Consider the following 18,056-nt stretch of genomic DNA (forward strand, 5'->3'; position numbering starts at 1 on the left):
TAGCTACCTACATGGGCAGCCTCCAAAGGGTTAACGCCGCACTAACAAGAGACAGGGTGACCACCGCCAGCAATGAGAGAACAGGCACCATAGGGCGGATGCAAAGCCAATTGAAGCCAACGGTAGCTTTGCCACCTGTTTCAATGGACCAGGCCCCATATCATTCATAGGAGCATCCACCAGTCACAGGCGTCTCAGGAACGAATGGACTTTAAAGTAATACAGGCTGAGAAAGAGGGATGCTCCGTGATTGGCTTGCAAAGCAGTGCAGGTCAGGAGGGGTTGGCAGGGCCAGGTGAAGCTTCCAAAGGAGCATTTACTCGGTGGTTTTAATTAACTGGAAATTAAAGAGTCACTGGGAGCGCTGGGCCTGGCCAGGAGCCTATTACACCAGACTGGGAAATTACATGAGTCAGAAACAAAATTACAGTGAACCTGCCCTTTTTTTTTTTTTTTTTTTTTTTTTTTTTAAATAAAGTGTCCTCCCCACCCCACAAGATAGTTAGCAACAAGGACATTAACCCCTAACACCCTGGCTAATTCTTAACAGTGGAGAACAGTCAGTTCCCTGGTCACAGCTAAGGGGAACTGAGCACTGGTGGGAGGCCAGTCTTAGCAAGTGGTCTTGATCCATTTTTTGTGTGCAAATCTCTCTTTCCCCCGTTCCACACACACTGCAGGTTCCTGATACCCACCTCCCTCAGGCTGGGGCCCAGCACTGGGGAGGTGAGTTACATCTGGAGGGGTAAAACTGGCGTGGAGCCAGCGCGCTGGAGGTGGAGTTGGGGCCCGAGGCAGCATGCAGCTGTCAGCCTGCTGGGAAGGACATGGTACTAGGGTGATGGGGCAGGTGCTGTAGATGGAGTTTAGGGTTATTTACTGAAGGGCTGGAATCACATGTAATTTGCGACAGTGAATAGTCAGTTACTATCCAGCACTGGCTGGATACCACATACTGGGGCATTCCTGACACTGGGGGATGTGAAAGGCTTAACACAGCTGGTTAAGTGGTAACTCTCTTTAGTAACTGTTAGCACCCTTTCAATTCTTTGCATGAAGCTTTTTGTGTGGGACACGTATTAATGCACGTATTTAAGAGCAATCCAAACATACCTCCCCGCCACACACACCCGGCTGAGTTAGCCTTGCCAGGAGCAGGGCCGGCTCCAGGCACCAGCTTGCCAAGCAGGTGCTTGGGGCGGCCACTCCGGAGAGGGGCGGCACGTCCAGCTATTCGGCGGACGGTCCCTCACTCCCGCTCGGAGCGGAGGACCTCCCGCCGAATTGCCGCCGCAGATCGCGATCGCGGCTTTTTTTTTTTTTTTTGGGGTGCCGCTTGGGGCGGCAAAAAGCCTAGAGCCGGCTCTGGCCAGGAGGATCCTTAACTTTTGCATTGCCTGACTTCTGTCCACTGCATTTACGTTCTGTGGCATTCAAGTTGAAATTACGTAGGTTTTGGTTGGGATTTTGGGGGGGAGAGGGGGACATGGATGGGGGACACTGGCTAATGCTTTAAACCCCCATATTCCAGTATGTTTGCACAATGCCTCTGCCTTGTCTAGTCCCCTGCCCCCCCAGGAAACTGAGCCAAATCCAGTGGAGAGTCAGTTTACATTTTCCTGCATATTAAAGTCTCCTGGCGTCTCCAGTCTTTTATGCTATGCTGCTCTCCCAGCTTGGAATCAGAATGTGAGCAGAATAGCAATTGGCACTAAGACACTTGGAGTTCAGAGACCTTAACCGTGGTTAGCAGAGTTTATCCCCGTCTCTCTGCTCATTCCAGGGGTTTGGTATCCTGGGTTAAGAGATTTGCTCTTGCTAAAATGCACACAGCTAGCCCCACCCCCAGCTACTCCTTGCAGCAGCTTCATTGACTATACAGTACTGTGTTGGCTCCAGTCGATCGGATGGCTCCCTTGGTTGAACAGTTCCCGCTTTCTCATCTTGAATAAAGGGGCCTCACGTAGCAGAAAGCCAGAACAACAGGCTTCCCAGGGAGTGGGGAGAGCAGGCTGCCAAGGGATTGTAAAGCAGGGCCCAGGATACAATACAATTCCATGGTTAGGGGTTTTGCCTGAGAATCTTCTCCTTGTCATAGAAATGTGCTCCAGAATCTTTCCCTACAACACAGGCTAGGTGAAACCCTGGTGCCATTATAGTCAGCGGCAAAACTTCCCCCGGCTTTAGTGGGGCCAGAATTTCACCCTATGTTTGTAGCCTTCATGCTTGCAAAGAAAACCTTGAAAACATGAACCAAGGGTAAACTGACATGGTGACATCTGCCTGAGTCTGCCGGCAGCCTGAAACAACAGCTTAGAGGGGTTAACTGTCCCATTCACCTCAGTGTGTGCGTGTGCTGACTCTGAATCCTGAAGTGACAGTTTAAATGACAGCTGCTGTCCCAAACTTTCTCCTACCCCTCACCGAGGTGCCAAGATCCTCCAGCGCTCTCTATGACAACTTCTACAATGCAGCTTCATTGTGCTGGTCATAAAAAGTGCTGGTCATAAAAAGTGCTATATAAAAGGCAGGTATTTATTATCATTATTATTATGCCTTGTCAATACAGAGTCGGTGTCACATTGACAACGTAAAGTCTGGAGACAGCTTCAAATCAAGTAAATGTAATATCAAAATGAACAGCACAGTTGCTGCCGCACCGACTGCATGATTCGCTCTCAAATCGAGTTCATTCAAGTCCGTTTTTAGCTCAGTGAAACGGACACCGAATTTTCCGTCTGCCGTGCAATCCCCTAACTCTGACAGAGACTAAGTCCAGCTCGCCAAGCAGTACACGGAGCCTCCACTGTACGTGCTGCTCTGGAGTCCGGTCGCCTGCTCTCTTGAGACTCCCTGACCCCGCACAGTAAGTAACTTCGGAGGGATTCCTACCAATGAGAGCATGGGCCGTGCCTGCCTCAAACCAACACGCACAGAAAACACCCAGCAGAGGGAATGCTAAAGTACCCATGCGGGCAGGTATCTGCTGCAGATTCCTTCAACCTAGGCCCAATTGCTGTAAAAGAAAACCTGAAATGGACCATGCCGAGTCTCGGCTGGGCCCTCGGCCATAGCTTACCGTCACCACTACATACAAGCACCAGATCATGGAGGTGAGATGGAACGCTACCAGCTGCCCTGATTCGTTGAACTTGCTGTGTTTGACCTTGGAGAGGTGGAGCCGCCTGTTGATTTTCTAGAGGAAAAATAATAAGAGGGCATAAGCCACAATGCTGGCAATTCACCCTCCTCACTCCCCAACACCAGCCACTCCCTCCTGCCCCTGAAGTGAAAGCTCACCTGCCACCATGTCAGCCCTAGAGAGACCCCCTCCACCCAGATCAAACCAACCAGCACAGAAAGGCCAGCCAGCATGCAGAGGCTGGCTGCGGCCACTAAGCGTCAACATAGAGGCCTGCGGCTCTTTAACAAGAGGCCCTCCAGGGATTTTACCTCAGAACTGAAGCAGAACTTACATCGAGGACGTAGTCCTGCAACACCATATGCAGGATGATTGCTATGAAGACGTAGAAGAGGATGGTGATCAAGTCCTTTAGCCCGTAGCGGTAGTGAACTAGCTCGCCGTCTGGGGAGAGACACGAACATCATCACTGCAACTGTTGGGGCGAGGCCAAGAGGCCATTGATTTCTGACACCAAAGAGGGGGGCAGGGGTTGGGTTTTGAAGGCACCCAGAAATGCAGTTTTTTTTTTTTTAAATAAGCTGGATACCAAGCCTGGAGGCCTCTGTTCATCTGGGCCCAGCATGGGCAGCGGCAGGGAAACCTCCCCCCATACTGACACGTAGCTGAGCTAGATACAGCTCCCTAGTGCCTTGCGGTCTTCAATGGATTGATCCTCCGAACACCCCTGGGAGGCAGGGCAGTTCTATTATCCCCATTGTACACATGGGGAACTGAGGCACAAAGAGACCAAGTGACTAAGGACACACAGGAAGTCTGTGGCATAGCCAGCACGTGAGCCCAAGTCTCCTGAGTCCGAGACTAGCAGCCTATCCATTGGGCCATCCTTCCTTTTGACAGAAGTCAAACTGAGGCCCTGTGAATGGCACCCTTGTTCCCATGGGACTAGAAACACACACGGCAGCGCTAGATGGCAGCGGCCTTCCCGGGCTGTTGGGTGGCCCGTGGGGAAATGCCCTGCCTCACAGGAGTGTCGATGCTCAGATACTATAGTAACAAGGGCCATAAGACAGCCAGCTTCAGATTCGTCCCTCGGACGTTTTAAGCATCACCCAAAAGGGGGGGACCACACCCAGTCTTATAATACAGCTTGCAACACAGTCACAAAAGAGTGCAGCTGGGTAACCCAACCACCACTTGCAGGACAGTCCTCCAGCAAGCCTGGCTCCTGGGGCGGGTTTTCTGGAATACCACCCACACAGCAGACAGAACCGCCTGACAAGGGACTCTTATAAGAGAGGGTTTTAATTCCACAGCTCACAGCAGTCACTGTTCAAAGAGAGACCAGTGACTTCTCACTATTCAGATTCCAAGTGAAGGTGTCCCTCGCCCAACCCCTGCTGGTGACTCAGCCCAGACCCAGGGCTAGAGGGTCGAGTTCACTGCTGACCGAAAGCCACAGGCTTCCCTCACTAAAGCTACACCCACCCCACGAGAGAGTCACCAGCTCACAATAGCCGAGATGCAGGGGGGAGCAGACGGACAGGCCCAAAGCCCATTTCTCATGAGCACCCAAAAAGCCTAACCCAATTAGCACTGCATGGGGACCGTGGTTGGCCAGTTGCTAAGACTGGCCTCCTGCCGGTGCTCAGTTCCCCTTAGCTGTGACCAGGGAACTGGCTGTTAAGAATTAGCCAGGATGTTAGGGGTTAATGTTCTTGTTGCTCACTATCTCCGGGGGGACGGGGACACTTTATTAAAAAAAAAAAAAAAAAAAAAAAAAAAAAAAAAAAAAAAGCAGGTTCACCCGCGCTCTGGCTCTCCGGTGCCTCCGGAAGGCGGCTCCTCCCTGCCGAGCTGCTGCAGCGGCCCAAGCCCTGCAAAGCCAGTGAGTGGACTCAGGGCGGTGGCCGCCAGGGTTGGGTGGGGTGGGGAGGGCTCGCGGGGGGGGCTGTGCACCCTCCAGGGGAGTTCAGGGGGCGGGGAGGGGGGAACCTGGTCTGGGGAGCAGCCCCTGGGCATGGCTGGCCCCTAGGGTCTAGAAAGGCTCGTTGGGATTTGCCCCTCAATGAACCGATGTGCAAGAGGGAGGGTGGGGCGCCAGGTGGAAGTTTCGCCTAGGGCGCAAAAATATCCTTGCACCGGCCCTGACCACTCCACCCCTTCCCCAAAGGCCCAACCCCTTCCCGGGTTCTTCCCCACCTCTTTCTGCCCACTCCTCAGAGCACACCCTATCCTTGCTCCTCCCCCTCCCTCCCAGCAACTCATGCACACCCTGGCACAGCTGGGAGGGAGGGGGAGGTGTTGATTGGTGGGGTCTCCGGCAGGCAGGAGTTGAGGGGGCAGGAGGGCAACTTGGCTGCTGGTGGGTACTGAGCACCCACTAATTTTTTTCCGTGGGTGCTCCAACCCTGGAGGACCCATTGAGTCGGCACCTATGACTATGGGGTCACGTCAACAGGAAGGACTAGGATTAGGGCATGAATGGTAGCACTGAACTCCCTCAAAAGAGGAACTTGCTCATGTTGAGAAAAGCACAAAGATGCTTCTCGTTCAGTATTGGTTAATGCAACCTACATTTAGGGCCCCTGCCAAGTGAGGGTCCAATTGAGCAGAGCACTGAAGCAAAGGGTTAAACTCACGGGTAGGTGCTTGGCTGAACAGAGATGCACTTAAGCCCACACTAGGGGCTTAGCTTCGCTGCGGCCTGTGAGACACACTTATACCTTGAATAGTGATAAGACTCTCGTGCAGCAGGGCACGTGGGGAACCCCACGGGACTCCTCCGCAGGCTGATGTACCTTGCAGAATCGGGGTGTAAAAGGACCCAGGAGGATTCCATGTTTGTCGCCTCTCCCTGACCCTCGACAAGACTGCTCAGTTCACAAGTGAACGGCAGTTTTCCCTAACTGCCACCTCACCAAGCTCTGCCCGAGATCAGAGCTCGGGTCGGATTCTCTCTGACGCAGGCACTAGCAGCTATAATACAGAGCGTGCAGGCCACGTCTGCTGCTTGAATCAATGGAGTTACCGCGGATTTACCCACTGATGTGACTGAGAGCCCAATCTGCCCCTCTAGTAGGAATTCTGGTGATGAGCAAACCAGACAGGAACCCCGCTGACCCTCCCACAGCTGGGTCAGCACAGCACTTCGGAAGCGGGATCAAGTTTAGGAACCAGGTTGTGACTCAAGTCTGCAGACACGGCGTGAATACACGCAGGGAGCTGATCTGTTGAAACAGGTGGCACCATTTTTACTTTTCCCTTGTAAAGCCACTGGAACATGCAGGGGTTGTCTGTATGGGGCAATAGCCCAGGACAGCGAAGTGTGGAGTAGCCACTCAGCAAAACTCCCCGCATGGATGCACTTACTCCACTTCAGAGTGTCTTTGTCCAGTCTAGGTTAATCCACTTTGGAAGAGGATTAAACTAAACTGCAAAAGAGTGCTCGGCGGGGTACGTCTACACAGCAGCTGGAAGCTTAATTTCCAGCTCAGGCAGACATATGCATGCTAGCTTCCATTGAGCTAATGCTCTACCAAGCAAACTGGCTGCCTTAACTCTCCTGTGGTAGCTTATGTTGAGTGCTTCCACCCTCTCTTAATATCTGTGCAAGGATCCTTGAACCAGGGGGCAGGGTTACTCAGGGCGAGCAGAAGGTTTAAAAAGCCAGCTCTTAAGTGAGCAAAGGAGCTAGCGAACAGCAGCAGCCGAGGGAAGTTTTGTGAGGGAGTTGAGAAAGGCAGCATGAAAACCAGCTACACCTAACATTCTCTAACCTGAGGCCAATAAACAAGAAAAACCCCTAAACAGCCCTCCTACTTTTTTTGCAGGAGTAAAAAGAATGCAGGCAGAAGTCCAGCAGCAAAGCAGAAACTATCCAGTTTATTGCACTGAATGCATGATTACCTGCCTTGAGGGCAGGTGGTGTATTTGTGCATTCAGTGCAAGGAGCTCCTGGCCTTCAGAGACCAAGTACGGGCTCTGGAGACCAGAGTGGCTGCACTGGAGGAGCTAAGCAAGACAGAGGTACATAGATGAGACTTTCTGGGACACAGTAAGAGCAGTCACACCTCCAGTATGACAGCCCCTGTGCTGTTAAGGAGGATGAAAGTCTCGGGGAAGGAGAACATCAAGCTGGAGTGGAAGAAAACAATCCCATAGTGGTAACCCACCTTCCAAATGATGTCATGGTATCCTCTCCCGCTGAGGATACCCCTCCAGAGGAGGGAACCCCAGTTATTAGAAAGAGATAGGTGATAATAATGGGTGATTCAATCATTAGAAATATAGATAGTTGGGTTTGTGATGACCGGGAGAACTGCATGGTGACTTGCCTGCTGGGTGCAAAGGCTGCAGATTTCTCAAGCCATCTAGGCAGGCTTATGTGCAATGCCCAGGAGGAGCTGGTGGTCGTGGCACATGTAGGTACCAAGGACATTGGGAAAGGTAGGAGAGAAATCCCAGAGCCCAAATTTAGGCTGCTAGGTAAGAGATTAAAGTCCAGGACCTCAATGGTAGCATTTTCTGAAATCGTTCCAGTTCCACGCACAGGGCCAGTTAGACAGGCAGAACAGCAGGGTCTCAATGGATGGGTGACACAACGGTATAGGGAGAAGTGTTTTAGATTTATTAGTAACTGGGGAACCTTTTGAGAAAGGAGGAGCCTATGCAGGAAGGATGGACTCCACCTAAACCAAAATGGAACCAGACTGCTGGTATGTAAAGTTAAAAAAAGTTGTAGAGGAGTTTTTAAACTCAGCGCTGGGGGAAAGTCGACAGGTGCGGAGGAGCACGTGGTTCAGACAGAGACATCCCATGCAGGAGGCTCTATATCCAAGTAAAGAGGAGAAGACACAAGTTGATAAAGTACAGGTAGGAACTGAAAAGAAAGAGTCAAATGAAAAAAAGAGTTTGAATCAATTACATCACATGAAGGCAGACAACTAAAAAGTGACAAATTTGTAAGCGCTTGTATACAAATGCTAGAAGTCTGAATACTAAGATGGGTGAACTAGAGTGCCTGGTATTAAATGAGGATATTGATATAATGGGCATCACAGAAACTTGGTGGAATGACAACCATGGGACATGGTAATACCAGGGAACAAAATATACAGGAACGGCAGAGGAGGTCATGCTGGTGGGGCAGTGGCACTATATGTGAAAGAAAGCATAGAGCCAAATATATTAAAAATCTTAAATGAATCAAACGGTACCATAGAATCTCTATGGACAGAAATTCCATGCTTGAATAATAAGAATATAGCAATAGGAATATACTACCGACCACCTGACCAGGATAGTAATTATCAAATGCTCAGGGAGAATAGACTGACTATAAAAATAGAAAACTCAGTAATAATGAGGGATTGCAACTATCCCCATATTGACTGGGAACACGTCACCTCAGGATGGGTTGCAGAGATAAAGTTTCTAGACACTATTAATGAATGCTTCTTGGAGCAATTACTCCTGGTACCAACAAGAAAAGAGGCAATTCTTGATTTAGTCCTAAGTGGAACACAGGACCTGCTCCAAGAGGTGAATATAGCTGAACTGCTTGGTCAGAGTGACCATAATATAACATGCCTGAGGGGGTGAAAAATATCAAAGAATCCCACCATAGTAGCATTTAGCTTCAGAATGCAATGAATTCTTTGCATCAGTCTTCACTGCAGAGGTGGTTATAAGTCTGAGGAACTATCCCAGATTGAGTTGCCAATAAAGGAGGTTTTGGAACAAATTGATAAACTAAACAGTAATAAGTCCCCAGGACCAGACAATAGTCACCCAAGAGTTCTGAAGGAACTCAAATATGAAATTGCAGAACTACTAACTGTAACTTTTTTTTTTTTAATTAATGGAGATATCCTATCTCCTAGAACTGGAAGGGACCTTGAAAGGTCATCAAGTCCAGCCCCCTGCCTTCACTAGCAGGACCAAGTACTGTTTTTTGGCCCAGATCCCTAAGTGGCCCCCTCAAGGATTGAACTCACAACCTTGGGTTTAGCAGGCCAATGCTCAAACCACTGAGCTATCCCTCAACTTATCACTTTAATCAGCCTCTGAACCAGATGACTGGAGGAGAGCTAATGTGACACCAATTTTTTAAAAAAGGCTCCAGAAGTAATCCTGAAAGGTACAGGCCAATAAGTCTAACATCAGAACCAGGCAAATTGATTGAAACTATAGTAAAGGACAGAATTATCCGACACAGAGATGAACTGGATTTGTTGAGGGAAGAGCCAACGTGGCTTTTGTAAATGGAAATCATGCCTCACCAATCTATTAGAATTCATTGAGGGGGGTCAACAAACATGTGGACAAGAGCAATCCAGTGGATATAGTGTACTTGGACTTTCAGAAAGCCTTTGAAAAGCTCTCAATAAAGGCTCTTAAGCAAAGTAAACTGTCGTTCGATAAGAGGGAAGGTCCTCTCATGGATCGGTAACTGGTTAAAAGACAGGAAACAAAGAGCAGGAATAAACAGTCAGTTTTCAAGAGAGAGGTAAACAGTGGTGTCCCTAAGGGATCTGTACTGGAACCAGTGCTGTTCAACAGATTTATAAATGATCTGGAAAAAGGGGTAAACAGTGAGGTGACAAAATTTGCCAATGATACAAAATTACTCAAGGTAGTTAAATCCAAAGCTGACTGTGAAGAGCTACAACGAGATCTCACAAAACTGGATGACTGTGCAAAAAGAAAAAAAAAAAGGCAGATGAAATTCAATGTGATGCTGAAAACAGCAATGCTTATGTACTTTTAAACAGTGGGGCCTAATCTTTTAAACAGGCAGGACTCATTTTAAATAGGCCAATTTTGGTGTTTGAGGCCTAACAAATGTGGACAATGTCACTGTGACACTAAGAGGCCAACTCAGACAAAAGCCATGGACCAATTCACTTGTGGGTGAATATCAAAGAAGTGTTAATACTATTGTCTTCACTTACCTATAACCTGTCGTTTACTATCCCTTTACACTATGTATACCTGGTAATTAGCTAATCCTAGATTAAAGGATGCGTTAGTATTAAAATGTGAATGTACTGGATGTGTAAACTCCATGAAAACTAATGAAGGATTGTTTCTGGCTTTCACATTATGTTTACATTAGGTTTAACCATCACACAAGATTGAAGCCTTGGAAATGTAAAAGACTGCTAACTTCGAAGCATGGGTTGTTGTGTTTGACAACGGAAAGTCACCAGCTCAGTTTGTATTTAGTCCGCAAAGAGAGCCCATGCTGTGATGAAAACCCTTGCCAGGTTGCTTTCCACAGAAAGCAGCTGTAAGGATGGATCCCGGGATCGAGCCTGTATCTCTGGACTGTTTGGACACTCATAGGGGAGCACGCCAGAAGCAAGACAGAGATCCCCAAAGTTATTTTGGGTAACCCTGAGAGGGGTATGGAAAACTCGCAAATCACTACATCTCCACTATCATTTTGGACTTACAAACTTTGATTCACCTGTTAATGTATTTTACCTGTTTTAACCTCTCAGTAACTCTCATTTCCTTTCTTAACTAAAAGGTTTTTAGTTAGTTTACTAGAAAAATTGGCTACCAGAGCTACCTTTGGTGTGAGATAGAGACCGGGGTAAGTGACTGACCTTTTGAGGTTGGGAGTAACATAATGTCAAGTGATATTTGGTATAAGGGACCATTATCACAAAGTCCAGTTTGTCCAAGTGGCAAAATTGGCTGGACAGCCTAAGGGAACTGCTTGTGACTCCATGGTAAGGCTAATATAGTGATCCAGAAATTCACAATTGTTACTCGCTTGGTAAAATACAATTATACCACCAGTTTGGGGTGTCTACCCTGTTTTCTGATAGTCTGAACTGAGATGAGGGCACCGGATCGGCAGGTAGCAATCGATCTATTGGGGATCGACTTATCACGTCTAGTGAAGACGTGATAAAATTGATCCCCGATGGCTCTGCCGTCGACTCCGGAAATCCACCGCAGCAAGAGGCGGAAGCGGAGTTGACGGCGGCGCAGCAGCGGTCGACTGACCGCTGTCCTCACAGCCAGGTAAGTCGACCTAAAATACGCAACTTCAGCTACGCTATTCACGTAGCTGAAGTTGCGTATCTTAGGTCAACCCCCCCCCCCCCCGGTAGTGTAGACCTAGCCTTAGATTGGCACTCACAATTGTGAGCTACTCCAGACAGCATGAGTCACATTTTAAATATGGAGTTTGTATAATGCCAGCTGCTTGTGGTATCTGATCACATTTAAGTACTGAAGAACTGGAGAGGGCTGAGAGAAGAGTTATGAGAATGATCAAGGGCCTGGAAAAACTCTCCTAGGAAGGGACTGATACCTTACAGATGAATAATCGGAGTCCTGATAAAAAAAATAAATTACTGGTCTAAAGAAGGTGGATTGGGAGCATCTACTCTCCCTGCCTCATAACACAAGAATCAAGGGACATGCAATGAAACTGAAAGGTGGCAATTTCAAAAACAACAGGAAATACTACTACATGTAAAACTTAAGCTGTGGAACACATTGCCACAGGAAATTGTTGAGGCCAACAACTTTGCAAGATTCAAAGCACTGGACATTTATCTTCATAACAAGAATATCCAGAGTTCTAATTAAAGACAACGAACATTTTGTAAAGGATATTAGCCCTCAGACAGGGACAAAACCTGTGTGTGATCTGCCCATTGCATGGTTCTTACACCTTCCTCTGAGGAATCTGCTGCTGGCCACTATCAGAGGCAGGATACTGAGCTCCACGGAGCTTGGGTCTGAGCTAGTCTGGTAATTCCTATATTAAATGTTGCAGGTTTGTGAGGTTTTTAGCAGTTTCATTACTTGACACACAATAGTTGGACCATCCCATCTCCTTTAAAGTATTTCACAGACTTTTCTACCTGCAATTGTTCTTTTGCTAACTGCAGGAGAAGGTACCGCTCAGTAACTTAATTAGGGTCTGTTGGATTTATGAGCAGCTAGTGTGACAGTGTCTTCATCTCGAGATGGAGATGAAGCTGAGCCAAGAAAAATTGAAGCTAGCAACAGAAGTTTCCTACAAGTGCGCTCTACTGCACTACCGAAAAATTGGGTCAGAGATGGAAGGAGCCCTATTAGGCTAGCTACTCCATCTCCCTGCTGCAATGCTGGGCTGTTCCCTATTATACCCAATGGTTGGTCCTGTTTTTACATGTCCCAAATGACGGGGCTTCCCACCACTTCCCTTGGGAGATTATTCCATAGGTTCACAAAATTCACTCCACTGGGTGAAATTCTCTGGCCTGTGTTATAGGGTCAAACTAGATGATCAGAGTGGTCCCTTCTAGCCTAAACATGAATGTCATGATCAGAAACATTCCCTTTCATCTCATTAGCCTTAGTTATACCCCACACTGTTAGGTTATGTCTTCACTCCAAATGCTGCAGCAACACAGCTGCAACACTTCAGTGTAGACACCACCTACAGTGACAGGGAGGGATTTTCCCATCGCTCTAGTTAATCCACCTCCCGGAGAGGTGGTGGCTAGACTGGTAGAAGAATTCTTCCTCTGATCTAGGGCTGTCTACACGGGTGTTAATTTAATCTAACTCGATCTCTCAGAGGTGTGAGTTTTTCAAGTGCCCTCCCCAGAGTGGAGGCTATGCAGATGTAACATTTCAGTGCAGACCAGCCCTTAGTTCCCTCTCCTTCCTTGGCGTTTACACACATTAAATATCTGCAGATTGCCACGCACCACACACTCATCCCCTCAGGCACCACTTAACCAAGCTACATATAGCGAATGCTTAAAGCTAGTCTCCCAGAGAACACAGCAGATGGGTCATTACTTAGGACAATGAAAGTAAGACAGGACAGAGCACTGGAAGAGATACTGTAGGAAGAGCTCTGGGTAAGAGACAGGCAAGACAGCCTAATAGATCTTTTCCATCTCCAGCGGCTAGGATGATCAGAAACTGCAAGATCTTTGGGGAAAGGACTGGCATTTACTATATGTCTGAACAGAGCATGGTAGATTGTGCTGCATTTCTTTTACTGTGGCACTCACATCTGACTTCATTTATACAATAATGTTTTTCAGTGATCTTGTTCCCTATCTTTTTCTTTCCACCCAGCAACTAACTACATCAAGAATTAAAAGTTGTAGGAATTGCCAAACTGGAACAGGCCAATATCCCATGCAGTCCAACATGCTGTCTCAACCAAATGCTCCTTAGCGGACAATAAAAAACACCCGGTGCATAGAGCCAGGCAATTATTTTTTGTCTGAACGTTAAGACAGTTTGGGAGGATTATGCTGTGAAGTGCCCCGACTGGTTTGGCCAAGTGGTTTTGTGGGAGAGGGATGGAAGAAGCATTACTACTACTATGTGTCATTAGGGAAATTTTCTTCCTGACCCCAGCTAGTGGGAAGTTTATGCCCTGACTCATGAGGATTAACAGTCCAGATAAACAGTAACGGAGCGACTCCCTAACTGCTAGCCTGGTTTTTTGAAAGTAGCTTTTTATTAGGAGAAAATCCCCCGTGTTCCATACATTTATGGAATGTGAGACTATCCCATTCAGCTTAGTAATGAGGGCGAGTGGCAGAGTCTGCTGAGGTCCTGTGGAGGATTTGTATGCAGGGCTGCTGCTCTGGTGTGGCTGCTCTTACCTGCTGTAGGCACGCTAATGTTATACTGAGGTAAGATGAATAGGAAGGCAGTCTTGGCGGTCGCCTGTTAAAGACAAAACACACACCTGGTTAAAGTAAATCATAGTATTTTCAATGAACCAGGTACAGATTGGGATATTTGGGGGGAGGGGCAGTCAGAACAATCCACCCTGCAGGAACCGTCCCCACTGAAATCCCAGCTCTGTGCGGCTCATGGCAAAGGGTCGGTCCCCTGTTTAGAGCCAGCTACATCTGTTTGTATCCCTCTGCCTCTTCCTAGCCAGCTGCCTCTGCTCCACAAAGTCGACTGCTCAGTAACCAATCACAAGGAACTCCATGCAGGAGACAAAGTCCAGTCCTGTTCGCAACCTCTTTCCCCCTGGGTCACATGTCCCATCCCCAATCACACTGCAGTGCATACTGGTTAAGTCCAGATCCTCTGCCCAGCCAACAGTCTAAACTGATTTATGAGACTAGGGGGGTGGAGACGACGATTTGCTGGCGTCCTGGGCAAGGCTGGTACTTTCTGTCCAATCCAGTTTGCAGGTGAAGTCTGTTACCACTATTAGCTCCTGTTAATCATCGCAGCTCACCGCCTAGAGCAGATCCCTTAAAATCAGGGTTGAGACATACCAGCAGGGCAGCGTGGGGGGAGGAGATTACTCTGCCCCGCTGCACCACTTCTGTGGGTAAACAGGAGGCATCAGCTGTTTCTTTGGGGCCTTCACCTTGCTGCAACAGACTAAGCTTAAAAGGGAAATGGCAAAGGGGCAGGCGGGACCACGTTCTAGTCATGATATCATATCATGGAGGGGAGTGAAACTGGATTTAAACTTAACTACGGAGCAGCCATGCAAACAGCCGGACTAAGAAGCAAAGCGCCACATTGGAAAGCGATGGGGAGTGGGGGGGGGGGGGGGGGGGACAGACTTACAGACAGCTAGCGATCAGGACGGAATTACACGCCCTGCGCCCTTACGTGCCCCGTTTGTCCATTTGTGAAGTGCCCCCAAGTCCTTCAGGATGAAGCATGCTCCATTCATCCTTGCACGTTGTGATCACACAAGATCAGTTCAATCTAAGGATGCTTTACATGGAGCCTTGTAAGGAGGAACCAGGATTTCTAGTCATAGCGTGACAAAGCCCCCAAAGGACTGAGCAATACATTAGGCTGAGGGACAGGCCCTCACTCACCCACCCCAGCCTCTTACTCTTAAAAAGGAGAGGAACCAGAGAGGGCTAAAGCATTATTGTGTTTGACTTTGAAAACTATTTGGTTTTAATCGGCTCCTAGGGACACCAGCACAGTACGTTAACTGGCTTTGGTTCACAAATGAATGCCCAGGCTCCCCAGAATAACCTCAGCCCTGTGCTGGGTGCAAAGCGCTGTAGATTGTAAACAGGTTTAGCCAGCAGATCTTTACCATAATCCCTCCTACTGGTGACAGACGCAGGGATTAGCCATGCCAGAACCACTGAGGAGAGCGGCAGATGCTTGTTAAGACTCCTTGGGTGGGGAGGAAAAGCAGCTTTAGGAATCAAATGGAAGCTGTTGCAGATGGCACACGTCTATAGATACATCCCGTAAAGTCCATGTTTTGGGCTGAGAGCCTGGAAAGCACCTCAGGGTTAATTCTATCCTGCTCGCAACACCTCAAGGATACCAGGGCTACGATTTTTCAAAATCATGTGTCTGTATTGTGCATGATAACCTCAAGTGTCCATCCAGCATCTGTGCATGGTCTCTTTGCTCCTTGAAATCCCACGTGTGTTCGGTCCTTGGTGAGCTGGCTACTCTACGAGCCTTCTGGAGTTCAGGAAGGTGTTAAGGCTGGGGATGAGCAAGGGCTGCCCAATGCAGGGAGGAAGGCCAGAACTTACAGGTGATTATTCCCCTCTGTTCGACACTGGTGAGGCCACATCTGGAGTATGGGTCCAGTTTTGGTCCCCCCACTACAGAAGGGATGTGGAGAAATTGGAGAGAGTCCAATGGAGGGCAAGGAAAATGATTAGGGGGCTGGGGTATATGACTTACGAGGAGAGGCTGAGGGAACTGGGTTATATTTAGTCTGCAGAAAAGAAGAGTGAGGGAGGATTTGATAGCAGCCTTCAACTACCTGAAAGGGGGGGGGGGGTTCAAAAAGGATGGAGCTCGGCTGTTTTCAGTGGTGGCAGATGAGAGAACGAGGAATAATGGTCTCAAGTTGCAGTGGGGGAGGTCTAGGTTGGATATTAGGAAACACTATTTCACTAGGAGGGTGGTGAAGCACTGGAATGGGTTACCTAGGGAGGGGATGGAATCTCCATCCTTAGAGGTTTTTGAGGCCCAGCTTGACAAAGCCTTGGCTGGGATGATTTAGTTGGTGTTGGTCCTGCTTTGAGCAGGAGATTGGACTAGATGACCTCCTGAGGTCTCTTCCAACCCTAATATTCTATGATTCTATAATTCTGGAAGGCTGTGATTGGGTGCTGCTGCTGGATCTCAATCCGACCCTTGGGCCCAGAACCAGAAGAGAGGAGGTTTGCACTGGGAGCTCAGGTGGGGAGAGGTTAGCATGGCAGTAGAGGTGAGTGTGAAGTCCGTCAGGGGAGGGCAGGAAGAAGAAGTAGACAAGTATTAGTTTCCAGTTCCTCATTGCAGGAGCACGGAGCTCTGATCGCGCCCATGCTCTCTGGGACTCCAGTCCACGCTGCTCGGCTGGGGAAAGGTTGGGAACAAGGCAACTAGGCCATCTGGCACCAAGATCTAAGGCTGCATTTTCATTGGCGTTCAGTCACAAAATGGATCCATCTGCCCGCAGGCTAGCAGGGTCCAAGCGAACGACAGGCCAAGCGGGAGGTGTGGCTGCGACGCTGAGCGAGACAGGACTCCCTACGTCCCGCCCCAGGAAACAGAGCCAAAAACAATACCAGAAACCCGACCCTGAGCGAGATGGAAGGGAGCAGGTCCTGAAGCGCACGCTCCCATAGCAAAGCCTGGGCCACCAACGCTCAACTGAGCCCCAAAGGTGGGCATGCCTGGGAGAAGGCAGCATTAAATCAAGCAATTCCACAGCTCTAAAATAACAGAGCCAGAGCTGACACCCCAGGCTCTATCCTGACAGACCACAGCGATCAAATGCTATCGATGCAGCACAGCTACTGTCTCCAGGGCCAGCCAATCAACAGCGACACTGAGCACTTCAAGAGCTTTGCGCCTTCCATACATTGCATGGATGACAGTAAAGCCCGCAATGGGGTGTAGGCAGGCTGCCTGGGCAGAGATTGCTGCAATTCAACCGGCCTCATTAGAAGATGGATTTGATTAGATGTATCCACTTGATTTATCATCTTCCACCGAGGGTCTCTAACCACTTCCGTGACTCAAGCATATCACCTCTGAGAGGTAGGGAAACTGAGGCACTGAGCGGTTAAGGCAGGAATTTCAGTCTTGGGTGACTGAGCTACTAATGAGAAGAAGTGTGGCATAGCAAACGGAGAAACGGACTGGGACTCAGAAGACCTGGATTCTAGTCCTGACTGCAACTGGCCTGCTGGGTCACCTTGGGCAAGTCACTTTAGCCTCCTTCTGCCTCAGTTTCCCCACTTGTAAAATGGGGATAACCACCCAGACCTTCTTTGGAAAGCACTTTGAAAACTATGGATGAAAAGTGCAATACAAGATCTAGGTATTCTAAACCCACTTATTCCTCAGATCCCGCCAAAGTGATTGCTTAATTAATGTTCAGAACCTAAATAAAAGTAGCTTGATTTTCAGAGGTGCAGAGCTCCTACAACTCCCACTGAAAGCCAGATCACTTTTCCTGAGGTGCCTAGGTATGCACAGTGCTAAAGGTTAAGGCACATGTGCCTGTCTAAATAAACCAGTTGCTTAGTATAAAAGTAAACAGCAGCTACAGGTTTTTCCCATCCCACTTCACAGAGAGAGACTATCTGGCTGGGGGAGAGACTGCAGTGCTAGTTCTGAACAGAACTCCTGGGAACCTTCAAAAACTTGCACATCCCAGAGTTTAGAATCACACCGTACCCTGAGCCTCGTGCTGCACAGATTTGATGTGGATTGACCCTACAGCACACTACACAAGTTCATGAACTGCCCATTCGAATCATGCCCCCAAAGTGACAGTCCACTGAGAAGTCACTTCAATCCAATTCTAACGTCCCCACAAGGCTATGGGAACCGGAAGTGCAATTCAGCTCAATGACCCTAATAAAATAATAATAATATCTTGCTCTTACCAGTAGATCTCAAAGCACTTTACAAAGGAGGT

The 18,056-nt window shown here is 48.5% G+C and overlaps 1 protein-coding gene across 1 annotated transcript in view; it reads right to left on the bottom strand.

The window, feature by feature from the left end:
• TRAM2 (translocation associated membrane protein 2) overlaps window positions 1-18,056 on the bottom strand; it is a 53,685-nt gene that overhangs the window by 13,232 nt on the left and 22,397 nt on the right. Inside the window, exons 2-4 of the mRNA XM_054022763.1 lie at window positions 13,786-13,849; window positions 3,477-3,586; window positions 3,080-3,196 (exon numbers count right to left, since the gene is read on the bottom strand). Of these exons, the coding sequence (XP_053878738.1) occupies window positions 3,080-3,196; window positions 3,477-3,586; window positions 13,786-13,849 (291 nt within the window). The remainder of the gene's footprint in view (window positions 1-3,079; window positions 3,197-3,476; window positions 3,587-13,785; window positions 13,850-18,056) is intronic.

Source organism: Malaclemys terrapin, chromosome 3, assembly GCF_027887155.1.
Source record: "Malaclemys terrapin pileata isolate rMalTer1 chromosome 3, rMalTer1.hap1, whole genome shotgun sequence".
NCBI classification, from domain to species: domain Eukaryota; kingdom Metazoa; phylum Chordata; order Testudines; family Emydidae; genus Malaclemys; species Malaclemys terrapin.